Source organism: Cyanistes caeruleus, chromosome 16 (assembly GCF_971803275.1).
Source record: "Cyanistes caeruleus chromosome 16, bCyaCae1.hap1.1, whole genome shotgun sequence".
Lineage (NCBI taxonomy): Eukaryota > Metazoa > Chordata > Aves > Passeriformes > Paridae > Cyanistes > Cyanistes caeruleus.
This window is the reverse complement of record NC_141716.1, coordinates 7,461,543-7,479,635: the sequence shown is the minus strand read 5'-3', so window position 1 is coordinate 7,479,635 and position 18,093 is coordinate 7,461,543. Positions and strand designations below refer to the sequence as shown.

The 18,093-nt window shown below is 60.9% G+C and overlaps 3 protein-coding genes across 3 annotated transcripts; all 3 read left to right on the top strand.

The window, feature by feature from the left end:
• The first annotated feature begins 56 nt into the window (after nt 1-56).
• On the top strand, nt 57-7,464 carry DUSP15 (dual specificity phosphatase 15). The gene is made up of 8 exons (XM_086852546.1): nt 57-383; nt 619-1,029; nt 2,569-2,602; nt 4,478-4,560; nt 5,005-5,054; nt 5,679-5,753; nt 6,213-6,384; nt 6,556-7,464. The coding sequence occupies exons 2-8, from the start codon at nt 1,009-1,011 to the stop codon at nt 6,766-6,768; spliced, it is 648 nt and encodes a 215-aa protein (XP_086708672.1). The 5' UTR covers nt 57-383; nt 619-1,008; the 3' UTR covers nt 6,769-7,464.
• A 2,756-nt stretch (nt 7,465-10,220) lies between these two features.
• On the top strand, nt 10,221-13,196 carry LOC111938201 (interferon regulatory factor 4). Its single transcript, XM_023939842.2, is given in 9 exon segments — nt 10,221-10,532; nt 10,937-11,126; nt 11,327-11,367; nt 11,621-11,723; nt 12,009-12,110; nt 12,192-12,587; nt 12,705-12,823; nt 12,928-12,999; nt 13,001-13,196. Coding segments are annotated over 9 exon segments (1,326 nt in total). The 5' UTR covers nt 10,221-10,298; the 3' UTR covers nt 13,070-13,196.
• Nucleotides 13,197-13,597: 401 nt separating this feature from the next.
• On the top strand, nt 13,598-15,635 carry FOXS1 (forkhead box S1). The gene has a single exon (XM_086852545.1). The coding sequence runs from the start codon at nt 14,238-14,240 to the stop codon at nt 15,582-15,584; it is 1,347 nt and encodes a 448-aa protein (XP_086708671.1). The 5' UTR covers nt 13,598-14,237; the 3' UTR covers nt 15,585-15,635.
• Nucleotides 15,636-18,093: the final 2,458 nt, after the last annotated feature.

Here is an 18,093-nt window from a genome sequence, read left to right as displayed (position 1 = left end):
GGCACCCCGGGACCCCCGGCCTGATCCCCCCGCCCTGTCCCGGCCCCTCCGGGACCCCCGGCCTGATCCCCCCGCCCTGTCCCGGCCCCTCCGGGACCCCCGGCCTGATCCCCCCGCCCTGTCCCGCCCCCCCGGGACCCCCGGCCTGATCCCCCCGCCCTGTCCCGGCCCCCCGGGACCCCCGGCCTGATCCCCCCGCCCTGTCCCGGCCCCCCGGGACCCCCGGCCTGACCCTCCCTGCGGGCTGGCGGCTACAGGCAGTGGTGGGGAGCCCCTCAGCCCTGTTCGTCGCTGGCACTGCCCATCCTGCGGCCCTGCGAAGCCCGCAGGACACTCCTGCAGCCCCCCGGGCAGGGCAGGGATCCTGCGGCACCTGGCTGCAGGTGGGCTCGGCCAGGAGTGGGCTTGGAGCAGGCAAGGGGGAGGTGTGGTGCAGGCAGGGGTGGGCACAGTGCGAGCGGGGGTGGACACGCTGCGGGCAGGGCAGGGATAGGTACGGTGCATGCAGGGGTGGGCATGGCGTGGGCAGGGGTGGGCATGCTGCCGGGCGCTTCGCCGCGTGGCCGCACAGACCTTCCTTGATGGAGCAGGACAAAGGTTTTGTTCTTCTCCCAACAGTGCAGCCTTGTGCGGCCGCGGGCAGCGGCGACAGGCAGCAGCCAGCGCGGCCCCGTGCTCCCACGCCACGGTGCAGGGGGGGAGTTTCTCCTCCTTTGTCTGCTCCCGGCCAGGCGGCAGCCGGTGCGCGGCAGCGCCGGAGCAGCCGGGGAAGGGCCTCGGCAGGAGCCGCGGAGAACGGCGGCCGCGGTCCCCTCTGCCCCGGCACAGCCACCGGCCCGGCCTTGCCGCGCTGGGAACGAGCAGCGATCCTGGGGGAGCCAAGCCCTTCATGACGGGAACCCGAGCAGGCAGCGGGGACGGCAGCTGCGCCCGGGGACGGGGAGGACGGCAGCATTGGGGACAAGGACACTCGCGCCCCGTCCCCACCCCCGGCGCCCGCCGTCGGCCATGGGGAACGGCATGAGCCAGGTAACGGGGAGCGCTGGGGCGGCTGCTCTGCAGCTCGGCCATGCCCGGGCGGCTCGTACGGTGCCGGAGGTGGGAGACCTTTACCTGGCGGCTGCCTCTGCCGTGCCAAGTGGCGTTTCACCTGCCGGCACCGGGTCCGGCACAGGGCTCAGCTCTTTATTTGTTTGTTTATCTGCCGGCAGAACAACACCGGAGGTGAAACCGGCAGGGACGCTGCGCTGGGACAGCTGACAGCTGCCCGGGGGGGTGGAGGGAAGGGGTCACAGCGAGTTCCTTCAAGGAAGGGGGGAACTTTTCCCAACACCTTTAATCCCAAGGAACCAGCACCAGGCGCATGCTGGGAGCCCTGTATGACCCCGAGCCTGGTGGTCCCGCACCCCCTGCTCAGCCTGGCTGGGCTGTGCGTGGGGCTCGGCATCATGGGGCAGAGGGGATGGGCACTATTTTACTTAGGTGCTGCCCCATTTTCTCCTCTGAGGAGCGGGTCAGCAGGGTGCTGGGGACAGGCACATGCTGTTTATTCATGGTTCAGTGTCCTGCCCTTGGGAACTGCCCTTGCTAACTGGCGCTCTCCCACCCGCTCCTCTCAGTGCCGCAGCTGTGAATTAAAGGCACCCCGTCGATAGGAAATTGATCTGAAATCGCAGGAATCACTTAAAAAAAACCCCTTCTTTAAGCTTTAAGTCGAGAGAAACCTTTCCAAATGTGAACAGTGAGACAAGTGTGAGTCCACCTGTGCTATTGAAAATCACCTCCACCTGCCCTGGGCACCAAATACTGCTGCAGGGAGAAGCTGGCAGAGAACCGGCTGGATACAGGATTGAACTCACTGCCCTGGCTGTGAGTGAGGGAGAATATAAAATAGCTCTGGTTGACAAGGTTTACAAGGTGTCCTGCTTCTGCATCTGCAGTGCTGTTAACAGAGGCCTTGTCAAGTAATTATCTTTTCATCATGAGAAGTGGAATTTCCCAGGGGAAGTGAGCTGAAAGCATGGTGTCCAGAGCAATCTGTGCCTGGGCTGTAAGAAATGGGCTTCCTGCAGTGCAGAGTGAGGGTAGTGGAGCTCAAGGTGGGAGGGGGACAGCCACATCCCCTACAAGCTTCTCTGTGCCTGTTGCTTTCCCATCCCTCAAGCAGCAGGGCTTCCACAGGTCACAGGTAGAGTCCAAGGCTGTACAAAGGTGTATGCAACTTGCTGAGCTCGGGTAATAAACCCCAACAGAGGACTAATTGATGATAAACAAGAGGAGCAAAAAAAAAACCCAAACATTCCTGTGAGAGTGCAGTGCCAGATAGTTGCAGGTGCCAGGGCTATATCCAGCCCCACATCCTGCATGCCAGGGCAGTGGCAGCCCTGGAAATGCACAGGTCCATCTGCCCCAGCACCATTCCTGCCCCAGGGCTGGAAATGGTCATGTCAATGCCAGAACTTTGGCCTTTCCAGCCAAGGTCACTGCTTCCCAGCATGGGTCCCAGCATAGTGGGTACCACAGTACGAGGTCACTCTTCACACTGCCGCTTCTCCTTGTCTCCCACAGATCCTGCCTGGCCTCTACCTTGGGAACTTCGTTGGTAAGTGGAACTCCACTGCTGCAGATATGTTCTCCAGCTGGGGAGTGGGGCTTGCTTGAGCTGGTGTCTCCCTGCCTGCAAATTCTGCCTGACACTCTGCCTGCACCCACCACCCTGCCTGTGCCCACGGCCTGCTCTGCTCTGTCACCTAATTTGGGTTGGCAGTAGTGGGAGTGAAGACACTGTGGGAGAGGCAAGGCAGGGACCCCTGCCTTTGCATGGTTTCCTTATTTAACAGCTGCCTTGAGCTCTTGGGATACATTGGGGAAAAGAGCCAAGGAGGAAATGTGGATTCTGTGCCAGGAGCAGAGGAGCTGGTGGTGCCACATGGGTGCAAGGGAGCAGGACTGGGGTACTTCAGGGTAATGCTCCCCAGTTTTGCAGCTGTAGAAGAGGCCAGAGGGGCTGCCCACCCTCAGGAGGGAATATCCCAGAGGCAGAGTCTTGTCACACCTTGTCACACCGAGTCACTATTTTAAGGAGTTTTCATTGTCAGGGGACAGTTAATGACCAAGGGTTGGCATTGGCCATGACAAACCAGCATTTATGAGTACTCCTGCCTCCCTGATGGTTCCTTTGCCAGCTTGATTCCTTCTGTAAGCACTGTGGAAGTTTAAAACCACTGGTGTGAATTGCTAAGGAAATGTCACTGGAGTGGCAGCCCTGTTCTCCCTGTGCCCCATGGAGCACTTCAAGTTGGGCTGGGGGGGCTGTGGCCTGCTGGGAGCAGAGGGACAAGGGCACCCAGCTGCCAGGTTCATGACGGGGGTTCCTGTGAGCAGCCTCTGCTGTGGGGCCTAGGCCTGATGCCATCCAAACACTCCTCATCACTCTGCCAGGCAATCCAGCGTGACAAGATTCTAGGCCTGCAATATTAAGCTCACAGAGACATTTCCTCCAACTGGAAGCTTTTCCAGCCTTGGTAAGCCCTGATTCCAGTGTCACCATTTGCTGTCACTGCCTGCCGAGGTGGATGGGAAGGTGTGTGAGTCCCCACAAGGGTCCCCATCTCCCTCCCCACACAGATCACAGCTTCCTGCAGAGCATCTCCCTTGAGACTCGCTCCTATTAAAATTCACATCATGCCATTAGCACATCCCGGGCTGGATTCCTGAGCCAAGGTTTTATACCACGTGAAAGTTTAGAAACCCAAAAGAATGAGATGGGGAAATGTTACCCCTCCTCCCCACGCTTGCTGCATCTGCTGGTTGTGGCATGAAAGGGAGACACTCGGAAGCTGCTCAGCAAGACAAGCACGCTCCCCTCCCTGTGAACAACTGCTGTGCTGGACCAGAGGCCAGGATCACATCCAGAATGCTGAAGCATTGCCCCAAACAGCCAAAGACACCCCATTTCTGTCCATGCAGTTGCATAGAGAACAGACCAGAAAGAAGCAAGTCACTACTCAGGTGTTTTCTACAGAAAATCAGAGTTGATATATATTGCTGCAGCTCCACATCCATAGTGTACAAGATAAAGCAGTTTTCTCAGGCTGCAGCAAGTCCCAGTGCTACGTGTGTGTCTGCTCAAGGAGGCATGGGCAGGGCACGTCTCCTCCCAAAGCAGGGACAAGTACAGGCAGGAGGGGCACTGCCTGCTCACCCAGAGTGTTTCTGTGCAGGTGTGAATGGTTTAACCAGCATGAGCAGCAAGGAGAAAGGATCAGGGAGAGGCCTCTGGTTCAGGATCATGGGACTGACATTCCAGGTTTCCATGTTTGCCCATGTCTGCACTGCTGCATGTGGGGGTGGGATGCAGTTGATCTGCTGGAGCAGGGCTCTTTGTGCTGGGTGGCTGTAGAAGCAGGGTGGAAGCACTGTGAAGAATAGAAGGGTAGGAAATGAATACATGTTGATGTCTAGTTTTATCCTTCAGATGCCAAAGACCTGGAGCAGCTAAGCCGGAACAAGATCACCCACATTGTTTCGATCCATGAATCCCCCCAGCCCTTGCTGAAGGTAGGGTCCTGCACTAGATGTCACCCTGTAAACTCCTGAAGCTCCTTCCATGCTGCATCTTCCTTCCCGCTCTGAGCATTCCATAGCACGTACACCTCTCCCTGGTCACTGATCCCAGAGGAGCTGGGCGGCCCCCCAGCATGGGAAACTGGCTGTCTTGTGACTATAACCCGGCCTTGAACACTGACGGGAAACAATTTCCAGCTCTCCAGACTCCTCTTGTTTCCCATCCCCTCCCACGAGTTGCTGGTGTCCCCTTGCCCTGCCCTTCACCCCAGGGAGAGTGTGGCCCCATCCCCATACAGGGGGGATGCTGTATGGAGGAATCAAAACCCTGTAGGCAGCTGTGGGTGAGGAACAAAGGCACTGCCAGCCCTGCTCTGACCATGTATGACACCCTGGCTGCAGTACCTGAGCTTCTCCTCTTCCTATTCTGTCTTCCAGGACATTACCTACCTCCGCATCCCCCTGCCTGACACCCCTGAAGCCAACATGTGAGTACCCTGGGGAGGCTGGGGTCATGCAGGGAGGTGAGAGGGTGACCAAAGGTGAGGGCTCACAGCTTCTCAAGCCTTCCATGTGCTGCCTCTAGCTCCTAAAGCACAACGATGCACAGGCTGGAGATGTGATGCCACAGTGCAGGGGACCACCCTTGGACCCCGACAGCATCCCAGTTCAGTGAGTGCTGTGAGGGTACGAGCCCTGAGGTGAAATGAGGGGCAGCCACTCTGCAGCAGCCATGGAAAGGAACAGCAAGCATCCCCCTGGGAAGTGTCTGGAGAGGGGAAAGCACATAAAGGGTGTGTGGAGCCAGCCAAGGGCACAGGCGTGGCTGGAGATTCAAGCAGCCAGCGTCCCACTGGCCCAGCATGAGTCACACAAGTCACAGGGCAGCCCCGTGCATCCCCAGCACAGTGTCCCCTTCTGTGTCCCCAGCACAGAATGAGCTGGCAAATCCACCTTTCCTTGGGAATAAACAGCACGGAGCTGCTCAGGTCTCAGCAGTGGCTGGCAGATCCCCTAAAACAACTCAAACATGCAGGGCTGTTCTGCCTGCAGTTAAAAATGCTGTTCCACCCCTGAAGTTTTTATTCTGTCTGGTTTGTTTTTCTTGCTAGCAAGAGGCACTTCAAGGAATGCATCAGCTTTATCCATCAGTGTCGTCTGCATGGAGGGAACTGTCTTGTCCACTGGTAATGCTTCTTCCCCTATGCCCACTGCTGTGTCCCCTGCTCAGCAGATACAGCCCCCTGCCCTTCACTTTAGCTGCAACCCCTGATCAAAGCCAGCCTGTGCCAGAGGGCTCTGTGCCAATGGACCCACCCAGGATCCACCCTCAGCTGTGGCTTGTGACTCAAACCCAGCGGGATCCAGGCAGTCCTGGAACTGGGGCAGCTTTTTGTTGCAGCTGAGTGCACGGGATGAGCGGGTTTTGGGGCAGGCAGCCAGGCAGTGGCTGCTGCTCCCGTTCCCTGTAGAGGAATGGGTATTTATAGGCACTGATGGCCAGGACCTTGGAAGGTCTCAGGCCTCCGGGAGAGCAAGTCCTTAGAGAAAAACTGAAATATCTGAGGCACAAGGGTGGAGGAAGAGGCAAACATGGGGTCAAGGTGCACCACTAACACCAGCCCTTCTGCACTTTTCCTTGCCAGCCTTGCTGGCATCTCCCGCAGTACCACGGTGGTCGTTGCCTACGTCATGGTTGTCACGGAGCTGAGCTGCCAGGAGGTGCTGGATGCCATCCGAACCATCCGGCCTGTCGCCAACCCCAACCCCGGCTTCAGGCAGCAGCTGTCTGAGTTCAGCGGCAGTGCGGCCCGCAAGGTGGGACAAGCCTCTGCCGCCCATGTCCTGCTCCGTGGCTGAGCCTGCCATGGGTCTCAGAGCAAGGACGAGTCCTGATGGGACTTGGTTTCTTCCCCACTCCCCTTGCTGGCAGACTTGGACCTGCCCTTGTAAACCAGCACTGTATTTTACTTCTCACTTCTTCCCCAGGTCCGCAGGCACCTGAAGCAGAGGTATGGGATGTCCCCTTTCAATGACGAGGAAGAAATAAAGGCCTTGCTGCCAGTAGGGAGAGAAGGAACATCCAGGACAGAGGGAGCTGTGCAAGGACTGGTCCCAAGAGCCAGAGACATGAGGAGCACAAGTCCCTTCCTGCTGCGGGTGAAGAGGACGTTCTCCTGCATCCCGGCTTGTCTGAAGTGACCCAAGCCAAGGGAGAGCAGTGAGCATCACCCAACAGCCTGGGAGAGATGAAAGAGATGCAACACAGTGGGACAGGAACCTGCACAAAGCCCAGCTCCTTCTTCTCTTCTGGGGTGGGAATGTGCCACCCTCTGTCTGGGCAGGTTTCATGGACGCTGTTGGGCTTTGCAGCACATGCTGGGTTCATCTTCTTCACATCCACCCTGCTGGGGACACAGGTCTCTGCCCTGGGTCACTGCAGGCTCCTGCTTGGGGCAGAACACACAGGGGGTCTCTTCTGCCACAGGCCAGTATCCAGGTGTTGCCAGCAGCAGCTTTGGCACTTGGGTACCCACTGCATGGCCTCAGGGTGCATGGGAGAGCCGGTGCTCCCCTCAGAGCGGTTTCCCCACCAGCAGCACAAGCTCCCACCATCCAGGTTGGCTGTGGAGCAGGGACACACCAGTGTGCCAGCAGATAATGCCACCACACAGGCTCCCAGGCAAGGGTCCAGCTCCAGACTGGCCAAGCACAAGCTCTGAGCAAGCACTGTAGCTTTAGGAATCCATTGCACCCCATTCCCACCTATCCCAGGGCACAATCTGTAACAGGTGGGAACCAAGCATTTAACCTGGCCAGACCTCACTAGAGCAGAGCCTTAAGCCATTTTGCTTAAAGAGTTTCTATGTCCCCCAGTAATAAATACCCTTCTCTGTGGTCTGACTCTCCTGTGACGGCCGGGTTGGCCAGGGATGCCAAGGGGGAAGGTCCCAGCATTGGACCAGTCTGCAGCTGCTGCTGACCACTCTGGAGAGTGAGCTGGGGACACTGGCATGCCTTGACAGGGCTCACCCTGCTGCCCTGTGGGAAGCTGACAAGGAAGGCCAGAAATATAAGTGCCATGGCAGGGCTCTCTGGGGACAAGCACTGCTCCAGGAGAGGTTGGGAGCAGCAGGTGGGAACTTACCTGGAGCCTGTCTAACTGTAGCCTCTCCACTCACTGGATCCAGGAGCACCAGTTCCAGGAGTCTGCTGGCTCCAGCTGCTGGGAGTACTGAGAACCTGGCACCAGCTGAGTATCACAAGTCTCAGACCTGTCCCATTTACACCTTTTCCTGGAGCAGAGTCCCTGGTGGGAAAAATTCCGAGGATGCCCAGCTGAGTAAGCAGCATTGCCCCTGTTGGGACTTAGAGCATTTTTCTGGGGTCCCCCTCATTTCTGCCCCCCCTCCTAGGGGGAAGGGATCCCCCAGGAGACAAAGCTTCAAGACCAGGGCTCCTTTCTGCTGCCAGTTTCTGCCTGCTGGGCTGGGTGCTGCCTTGGGGTGACCCAGGCAGACTGGGAACTCCACTCTCTCTGGGTAGATACTGCGTGAACTGAATAACCAGGGGTGCATCACCCTTCGCTGCACCTGCATATCTGCCATGGGATCCCACTCTCATCCCATTTCCTTCCAGGTGCCTCTACCCACTCCCTCACCCCCAGGCCAGGCTCTGCAGCACCCTTTGGCCTCCTCAGCATGCAGCAGGGTGGAAGTCCTGCAGCCCAGGACCACGCATCTGGGATGGATGTGTGCCCCATGCACAGCTGCACCTTCCCACACTGGGACACCTTATGCCGAGGTGTTTACACCCAGGGATTCCCCTGTTCCCACTGTAAACCACACAGGGCCCTGGCCCCTCCAGCTCAGCTCCACAGCACAGCAAAATGTATTTATTTTGGCAGATCTGATTTACACAGCCTGGAAAAACCCAGGCAAGGGCAGCGTTAGCTACGAGTTAATGTTTGACTCATTTTGGCATGAAAAGTATAAGGGTTAAGCAGCTTCACCTTCCCTGGGAAGGGAGAAGCATGGTGAAGAATACAGCAGGGAATCTGGCTCCTGAGTGTCCTCGCTGATTCGGGGTAATTAGATCCCCCGGGTCCTGCGTCACCCTGTGCCACACCACATGAAATCCCCGGCCGGCCGATAAAAAGCCGACCAATAAAACTTATCCCGGCGGGCTGGGGCTGACAAACGAGCCGGCGGCTGCGATTATCTCCCGGCCTTGGATGTAATCGGCGCAAGCCACTGGGAGGCTGTGCAGAGACTCCTTGCCATGGCTCTGCTTCCCAAGGCAGAAAGGGGAGATGGGGATTCTGTGTCAGTCAATTCCCAGGCCCTCTTCCCAGAACGTGGCCCCACAGCTCACCCTGATGGGGGGCACAGGTGGTGCCTGGGCTTCACTTTGCAACAAAGGGGTCCCAGACAGGCTCAATAAGGAGATAAAACCTCTGCCAGTGGGGCTCACTTGTACACCCCGTGTGGCCCCATGTGCCCTCTGTGCCACGTGTCCATGCCCTGTCCTCACAGCCTCTGGGAAAGCCCAGGACTGGGCTCCCTGCCACTGATTATTCATTTGGAGACTTTGCAGCCCCAGTAGCTCTCAGGAACTTCGCTTCTCCTCTTGGCCAGAGGTGACTTTTTCTGACTCAGAGCAGGAAAGGAGACCTGGAAGACTGCAAAAGGAGACTTTGGGGGCAGCAGCCGGGCAGAGGAGCAGGGTTTCCCTGCACAGCGACATGGAACTCTGCAGCAGTGATGCACGAATCACCCACACCAGTGTCACCCCCGAGTGGCCCAGCCCATGCCCTGGTGCAGGATGTGTCCCACCCCAGTCCCGGCAGTCGTTGGCACAGCTCATCCGCCCTTCTCACCCGTTTCCCGTTCGACTCAGCATCCAGAGCCCAACGAGGCAGACGTGAGCATTAGAGCAGAGGAGAGATTTGAGAGATTTGAGAGATGGGGACATGTGACTGCTCACACCACCCTGGAAACCCCGTGCTCTTTCCGCAGTTCCCTGCAGCTCCCCACACCCATGGAGTGAGCAGCTGGTCCCACGGGAGGACGCAATCCCTGAGGCTGGGACGTGTCTGGCTGGGTCCCCAAGCAGGGAGTAGAGTCCCTTGGCCCCTTCGGTGAGCATGTGGGAGACCTGACAGTTTTAGGGGAAGCATTTGGGAGGGGTAGAGGAGAGTTCCGTGTGCCATCTGGTGCCTTGTCCTGTGGATGCAATCTGCCTGCCCCTCTCCCGCGAGTGCAGGGTGCCTGTGTTGAGAAATGCACCTAGCTCAAGTATCTCGGTATGTAAATCACCAGTGCGAGCTGCACATTGTGTTCTCCACCGCAGGGAAAGGCTGGAGCCCCAGGCAAGAGCCGGGAACGGGCGCTCACCCTTTGCCTAACAAAGGGCACTTCCCGGGGTGGGGGTCAATGACCCAGAGCCTCCGCAGGAGCCAATGAGCAACGGGAAGAGCTTAAAATCACCACTGGTGTACACGGGTGCACACATTGTGAAGCTCTGAAATCTCGGGGATGCCTTTTTTGGGGGTCCCTCCGAGAGGCACCAGCTCCAGCTCTTCCCATTGCTGTAACCTTCAGTTACGACATCACTTTTTCCTGAACACGGATGTCTGACGCTGCTGCGTGGGGAAAAGTGAAGCAGTGGAAAAATTTTAAGATCCGTTCCTCCCCCTCTCCCCGCGCTTTGGGTCAGCCAGAACCTGCGGCATGGGCCAGGAAAGGGAAAGTGAAAGCCGGAGCCGCTTTCGGTTTCGCCGCCGGGCCGCGATGGCGGAGCCGGGGGCGCCCATGCGGCTGAAGGAGTGGCTGATCGCGCAGATCGACAGCGGCCGGTACCCGGGGCTGCGCTGGGAGAACCGGCACCGAACGCTCTTCCGCATCCCCTGGAAGCACGCGGCCAAGCAGGATTACCGGCAGCAGGAGGATGCTGCGCTCTTCAAGGTATCCCGGGCTCCCCGCGGTCTCCACTCGGCCCTGGGAGAGTCCCCGGGACTGGTCGCCGGGCTCCGTGTGCACTCCCGGGGCTCCCCATGGCCCGAGGGTCTCCACTGCCCAGCTCTGGCCGCACCCCGGAGTCGCTCACCCTGCTCTGTGCAGCCATGTGCATCTCCGGGGCTCTCCACTGCCGGGCTCTGTGCGCAGCGCCAGGGCTTTCGGCTCCGTGCACACCCCGGCACACACCGCCCAGCTCCGTGTGCTCCCCTGCGAGCCCGCAGTCCCCCAGGACACAGAGCCCCACTGCCCCCAAAGCCCGGCGGGCTCATACCCTGCTGGCTCCCTGGACAGCCGAGCCGGGGGTCAGGTTGTGGCAGCCCCCACAGCACAGGGCACCCTCTGTCCCTCAGGCTTGGGCCGTCTACAAGGGGAAATACCACGAAGGGACGGACAAGGCCGACCCCTCCACCTGGAAGACGCGACTGCGCTGCGCCCTCAACAAGAGCACCGACTTCCAGGAGGTGCCCGAGCGGAGCCAGCTGGACATTTCCGAGCCTTACAAGGTGTACCAGATCGTGACTGACAGAGCCTGTGATGCAAGTACGTCCCTGCCATCCCTCCTCCTGTGCCAGATGTGGGATAGATACCTGAACCATGCCTCTACAAGCCCCGTGCCCCACAGACATTACCCTTCCTCCCTGCTCCCCTTCCTCTCTGGGTGTCCCGGAGAGCCAGCTGTCTTCCCTGGGGCTGTTCCTGCCGTTTGCAGGGGTTCATCTGTTCTTTCTTGCTCTCTGCAGAGGACAGTGACACACAGTCCCCAGGCAGTGAGGACCAGCAGGTGAGCCTACCCTGTGCCATCCAGGCAGGGGAGAAGGTGGGACCCTCAAATCCCCCCTTCACCCATCAGCTGCTCCCCCGCTTGCACACTGCCTGCATTTGTCCCAAGGGGAATCAGAGAGGGTCCCCTGTGCCATGCACTGCCAGACCCAGGCAGGGGATCTGCTGGCTTATGGGGTCCATGGAAGAGGCAGGAGCTGGCTCAGATCCCCTGCTGCCAGCTCAGCCCTCACCAAAGCTGCTCCTACCCCCAGGGCAGCACTGCAGGCAGTCTAAAGGAGGAAAGCCAGAAGGACATGCTGGACAGTGTCCACGTGCCTCCACAGCCCTGGCTCTCTGGCCACCCAACTGAGAGAGGTGAGGAGGGTCCCTCTCTGTAGGATGGGGCAGGGGTTAGGGAGCACATGCTTCTGCCAGGATCCTGCTCTCCTGTTGCTCGTGCAGGCAACACCTGTGAGGATTGAGGCAGGAGCTGAGGACTCCCACCCTGCCCCAGCAAAGCCTTAGGGGATATAATGAGACCTAATAATGAGCAAACACAGTGGGAAGTGTGGGCTCAGGGGCTTGGGCCAGGAGAGTGCCTGGAAGCCCTTGGGGTAACTGTCCATGTCCTTTTACCACCTCACCTCTGCCCTGGTCCAGGGTTCCTTGTGAAGGGAGTTTTCTATGGCTGGAACCCAACCCATGGCCAGCTTCTTCCTGGACCCCAGTCCTACCTCCCTGTGGAGGATGTCAACAATTCAGGTAGGATCCACACTGCAGGCAATGCTCTGGGTGGCCCCACCAGCCCAGATTGCCCATGAACTGACCCTCCCTTTGCCCCAGACTGCTGGCTCCACATCCGCCTGTACTACTGCGATGTGCTGGTGAAGGAGGTGACCACCCGCACGGCCGAGGGCTGCCGCATCACCACCAGCGCCGTACCGGCCGACAGCGAGCACCTCTACGGCCCCTCCTGCATGGAGCAGATAAAGTTCCCCCCACCACAGGTGCTCAGTGGCCATGGCCACGTGGCCTGCATGACCAATGTGCTGGAGTGGCTCTTGCCCCACCTGGAGCGGGGGGTGCTGCTGTGGGTAGCACCTGAGGGGGTCTTCATGAAGCGGCAGTGCCAGGGCAGGGTGTACTGGAATGGGCCGCTGGCCCCACACAAGAACTGGCCCAACAAGCTGGAGAGGGAGAAGACTTACAAGCTGCTGGACACACAGCAGTACATACAGCGTAAGTCCCTGAGAGACCCCACTCCCCTCGGAAAGAGGGGCAGGTGCTGCCCTGGTGTGGCTGATGGGTGGGGACTGTCAGGACTCTGTGTCCCCTGATAGGTTTGGTGTCTTGCAGAGGTGAGGGAGTACCTGAGCAATGGGCAACTCATGCCTCAGTACCAGATCTACCTGTGCTTCGGGGAGGAATACCCCACCAGAGCTGGGCACCCCTTCCAGAAGCTCATCATGGCTCATGTGAGTACCCACTGGGGCTGGCAACCCCTGATCCAGGCACAGGGACCATTGCAATGCAGGAACACGGACCTGTGCCCATCCTCCATCGTTCTGTGCCTCCACAGGTGGAGCCGGTGTTCGCACGGGAGCTCTTCCATCATGCCCAGCACTTGAGGCCGATGCTGCTCTGCAATTCCCCCCCAGCCCTGTGCCCCTGGCACCTCCAGCCACATCTTCCATGTCCTCAAACAGCTCTGCCAGCCCTGAACTGGGTGGGAGAGGAGAGCCCAGTTGCCATAAAGTCTCAGAGTGGGAGGCTCTGAGCCCCATGGCCCCGCCCCAGCTGCATGTCCCAAGGCAGAGTGCTCAGGATGCTCTGTGCGGGACCAGACAAGGACAGATGTTAGCTGGGGTGGGTAGGTACTGCTGCCCCTGTGATTGCTGTATTTATTCCCTAGAAGTCCCCCAGGAGGGATTTATTGCGTGCCTTTTCAGCAAGCCAGGGCAGACCTGGCTCCATTCTTGCACCTTGCTCTGCCAGGACTCACCATTGCGAACCTTAGAAATAAAGGTTATGTTTTTGTATCAGTGTTGGGGGCTGGCTCTGGTGTGGGGGGCTGGTGCTGGTCCGAGCAGAGCACAGGTGTCTGGGGAAGCTGAGTCCCGACAGAGGCTCATGTGGGCAAAGCCAGCTCAGAACCAGCCACAGGGAAACAGTGTGAGACAAACCCTGCCCCAGCACTGGTTCCAGACCTGTCCTGCCCCTTGTCCAAGCCCCTTGGCAGGGGTGAAAGCAGCAGCAAGGTGCCTGTAGCTGCTGTGCTGACCTGGCAACACAAGCTTGTCCCAAAGGCAGTCACTACCTGTCCCTCAGTTTACTCTCATGAGTGGTGCAATGAGGTTCCTGGGGTCTGTGCTGTGCTCAGAGCTATGGGAACGATGCAGGGATCTGGCACAACAGAGAGACTTGGCACAGGATCCAGCACAAGCCCGGGCTGGGGGACAGGGTCTGAGGCACTGGGGTGGGCAGGGGGCACCTTCAGTCTTACCAACATCCCTCACTCAGCCTCACTGCAGGCCCAGCCGGAGCCCCGCTCCACACCGTGAGCAGGGCAGGATGAGAACCAGGTCGTGGGAACCTTCCGTGGGAAAAGGGGCTGGGGGAGCCGGGGGCTGTGCCCGCCTCTGCCCTGGGGAAGCCGCGGCCGTGCCAACCCCGAGGCCACTGGCTGCTGGCCGCGGGCCTTGGCGGCGCATCCGTCCGTCTGTCCGCAGGGACCAGCGCTGGACGGCAGAGTCCCGCTCCGCCCTGGGCGGCCCCTCAGAGGAGGGGCCCGCCGCCCCCTCGCCGGCCGGGTTTTAACGGGCCGTGCTGGGGCCGTGCGGCACAGCGGCATCAGCGGCAGAGCTGCAACTGCGCGGGCCGGCCGGGAAGATGCAGCCGGACCTCCCCGTCGGCGACGCGGCGCTGCGCAGCCCACCGGCCCCTGAGCCGGCCGGCGGCGCCTTCCCCAGCGCCGAGGCCACCAAGCCACCCTACAGCTACATCGCCCTCATCACCATGGCCATCCAGAGCGCGCCCGAGCAGCGCATCACCCTCAGCGGCATCTACCGCTACATCATGGGCCGCTTCACCTTCTACCGTGAGAACAAGCAGGGCTGGCAGAACAGCATCCGCCACAATCTCTCCCTCAACGAGTGCTTCGTCAAGGTGCCCCGTGATGACAAGAAACCGGGAAAGGGCAACTACTGGACCCTCGACCCCGACTGCTACAACATGTTTGAGAACGGCAGCTTCTTGCGGCGCCGCCGGCGCTTCACCAGGAAGAGGAGCGTCCGGGATGCGCCAGGCACTGAGGGAGACGAGGGGCGAGGGAAGACCCCCAGACAGCAGGCGCGAGGGCTGCCCGCCGCCCCGCTGCCGGAGGAGGGGAAGGCAGAGGGGGGCTACACCTCGCCTTCGGGCACAGGACGCCTGCCGAGCCCCGCCGCTCTGTCCGAGGGTGCCGGGGTGCCGGGGTGCATTGAGCCCTGTGCCCGGCGACAGCCGCCCAAGGCCAGGCAGCCCTGTCTGTACGTGCCGGACATGCCACAGCCCAAGGGGCCGTTCTTCACGTCCCCCGAGAGCCGCCCGCCCAAGGAGACTGTCTTCGGGGGGCTCCCGGCGGCGCTGCAGCTGCCCCGGCCAGGTCAGTACCCACTGCCCAGCGAGCGCCCGGCCCAGCACCAGCACCCTGCCCTGCTGCCTGCCCTGCTGCCCACCCAGCACAGGGACCCCCCGCAGGACTCGCCGGCCACCCCAGACACCCCCCCAGAGCAGCTGGAGGGCAAGGAGCTGGCTGCCCCTGGGTTGGGGCCGTGTCAGCCATTCGGGCAGGTGCCACCTGCATTCCCTGGCAACCTCCTCGGCACGGGCAAGCCCCCCCCATCCTGCTTCCTGGAGGGAGAGGGCTACACTCAGCCCCACCTGCCCGTGTTCGGCTCCTTCGGCCGGCCGGGCCCCGAGGCGCTGGGCAGCAGCTACCAGTGCCGGGTGCAGGCGCTGAGCTTCTGCATGAAGGAGCGGCCCTGCAGCACAGCGCTGGAGCATCTCCTGGCCACAGCTCCCCCGGCCTCCGCTGCCCCCCGCCAGCCATCCTTCGGGGCCATGGGGCCACGGGCGGGTGAGCAGAAGGAGCCATGGGGGCCGGGGACCACGATTCCACTGCAGGGGGCTAATGGCTACCCCCTGGGGCTGCCCCCCTGCCTCTACCGGACACCCGGCATGTTCTTCTTTGAGTGAGGGACTCCCCATCCTGGGACAACCCAGCACCTAATAAAGCACATTCCCCAACGCTGCCTCCGTGGTCTCTGTGCCCCATTCGAGGTGGGCAGTGGGCAGGGCCAAGCTGGGGACCCTCAGCCCCAGCTCAGATGCTGGCTGGGGGACACACGTGCCCAAGGCCACCTGGCACAGTCTCCATCCCCACCAGTCCCTCCATCAGTGATCACTGACTGGATGGTGAGGCCATGTGGGGACGGGCATAGCCTGGGTCAGCACACCTACACCCAGGTCCTGTGTCCCAGGGAGATGCCGGGGACAAGGTCCTGTCACAATGTAGGGCCAGGAGCCCCTGAAGCGCCATCCCATGGTAGTGAGAGGGAACTTTGTCCCCAGGGATCAGGGGATGTGCTGCAGCAGAAGTTATCCCCCACTGGAGCCCCACTATCGCCTCCCTGTGCCTGGGACCCCTCCAAGTTCCTGGTTTTGCACAGGATGTCACACATGGCACAAATGGCACCAGCCTCAGTGTGTGGCCCTGCAAATGGACCCGTGTTGCCCCAGACAGACGGCAGGGAGGCACCAGGGGTTGTGGCACAGTGTGGAGGCTCTGCTATGGGGGTAGACAGGGCTCTCTCCCCTCTCTGTCCTTGCTTGTGGCTGTGTCAGTGCCTGGCTTGGGATTCCAACTTGTCCCTGCAGACTCTGAGACCAGGGCAGCCCCAAAGATGGGCTGTGCCAGGGGCTGCAGCTCTGATGGGAACAGCCAGGAAAGTGGATTCCTCCGACCTGAATCATGCAGGGTGGCTGCCAGTGAAGAGGCACCAGCTGAGTCACCGCTGTTGACACTGGGCTGGGCACAGGGATATGCCCCAACTGGCCAGGCTGGCGGACACTGGAGTGGGCACACAGCCCCAGGATGGGACCTGGCCACCAGCCCCTTCCCACACAGCACTGGGACACCCAAGTCAGCACCTCTGAGCACTGGAGTGGGGCTACAGTGATGCTGGCAAAGTGGGGGGCTGTGCTTGTGCCCCCCATCCTGCCAACCCCAGGCTGGGAGAGGGAGCTCCCAAAGACCGGCAACATCCACACCCCATGGCACAGCCAGCCCCAGGATGGACACAAGGCTGGCAGGGGCTCTCCGTGCTGATGCGGGGACCAAATTTGTGTCAAAGTCCCCCCAGCTCCCCAAGGCCAGTGGGACTCCAGTTTGGCCAGTCTCGGGGGTCTCTGTGGGACCGCGCTGGCACGAAGGAACACTGCCGTCACTGCGGGACCGGGAGCACCGCGGCCACGTCATGCCTCTGTTATCAGCCCCCAGACGGCTGCTGCTGGGCCATGGCTGCGTCCCAGCCCCGGGCAGGGCAGGGGGGCCGCCCTTCATCATCGGGGATTGCCACTCAGCCCTGGGCCTCTCTTTTCTCCCTTTTTTTTCCCTACCCAGTGGAAAACAATATTTGAGCGCCTACATCATGCTGGCGTCTCCGGAGCGGCCGGCGGCGAGCGCGGCTGACCTCAGCCCCCTCCTTCGCACGGTCCCCGGGGGCGAGGGAGGAAGCGAGCGCCGCAGCCGTGCCCAGGGGCCGTCTGGTTCCCACGCAGCGTGGCCGGGCCCATCGCCCGCCCCGGCTGGGAACACACGGCCCCGGCCCCGTGCTGTGCCCGGGATGGGGTCCCTGTGCTGGGAGCAGTGCGGCGCATCCCACACAGTTTGTCCCTCAAATTGCAGCAGCCGCTAGGGATGGGCACTCCTGTCCTGCACAGCCCGCACTGCCCGGGAGTGCCAATCAGAGCCATGCGCTCTCCCAATGCTCCCCTTTCCCACCCTCACCCCGGCTGCCGGTCATGGACCCGCTGTTCTCCCAGCTCTGCCTCCTCCCTGGCTCGCTCCCCGCTCGCTGTGGGTGGCCTGATCCCCGCCCGCTCGCCCGCTCCCATCCTGGGCCGTGCCGTGGCCAGGACTTGCTGCACGCGGTCCCGGGGCGAACCTGCTGCCGCTGCTGCGGTGCTGCCGGGTGCCGGTGCCGGGGGTCGGCCCGCTCCCCTTCCCTCCCTGCACAGCCTGCGGGGATCCTTGTTCCTGCAGGCAGGGTGGGTGCCACAGGAACAAGGTGCACGGGGAATGTGTGCTGCTCCAGGCTCGGGATGGATGCTGAGGATACACATGTGCACATCCAGACTGCATCGTGCATCTGTGGGGGAGATGAGGACCCCACACATAAGGGATGGACCTGGCTGTCGTGGCCTGTGATGAACCAGGAGCATTCGACCTCAGTGGGATCAGCCCACTCCAAGCAGCTTCAGGGGCTCATGTCAGTGGGAATATAGGATGGGATCACGGCTGCTTCCATGGGTGTCAGCCCTGTGGCCTCACTCATCCAGCCCCAGTGCGTGTCTCTGTAGGGTCCCAGGATAAGAAGGAGAGGGATGGAGAAACCAAACTGTGCTATAGGGTAGGGGTGCCCCACCCTGGGCTGGCTGGTGTCTGTGCATCTCTCTGCCACAGACATGCACACACAGGGCTGTG

What these genes read in the sequence shown, in the direction of transcription:
- DUSP15 (XM_086852546.1), top strand. Translation starts at nt 1,009, where the DNA reads ATGGGGAACGGCATGAGCCAG. An exon ending in TGGGGAACGGCATGAGCCAG is followed by an intron (nt 1,030 to 2,568) that starts GTAACGGGGAGC and finishes TGTCTCCCACAG; the next exon opens with ATCCTGCCTGGCCTCTACCT. An exon ending in CTACCTTGGGAACTTCGTTG is followed by an intron (nt 2,603 to 4,477) that starts GTAAGTGGAACT and finishes TTTATCCTTCAG; the next exon opens with ATGCCAAAGACCTGGAGCAG.
- FOXS1 (XM_086852545.1), top strand. Translation starts at nt 14,238, where the DNA reads ATGCAGCCGGACCTCCCCGTCGGCGACGCGGCGCTGCGCAGCCCACCG.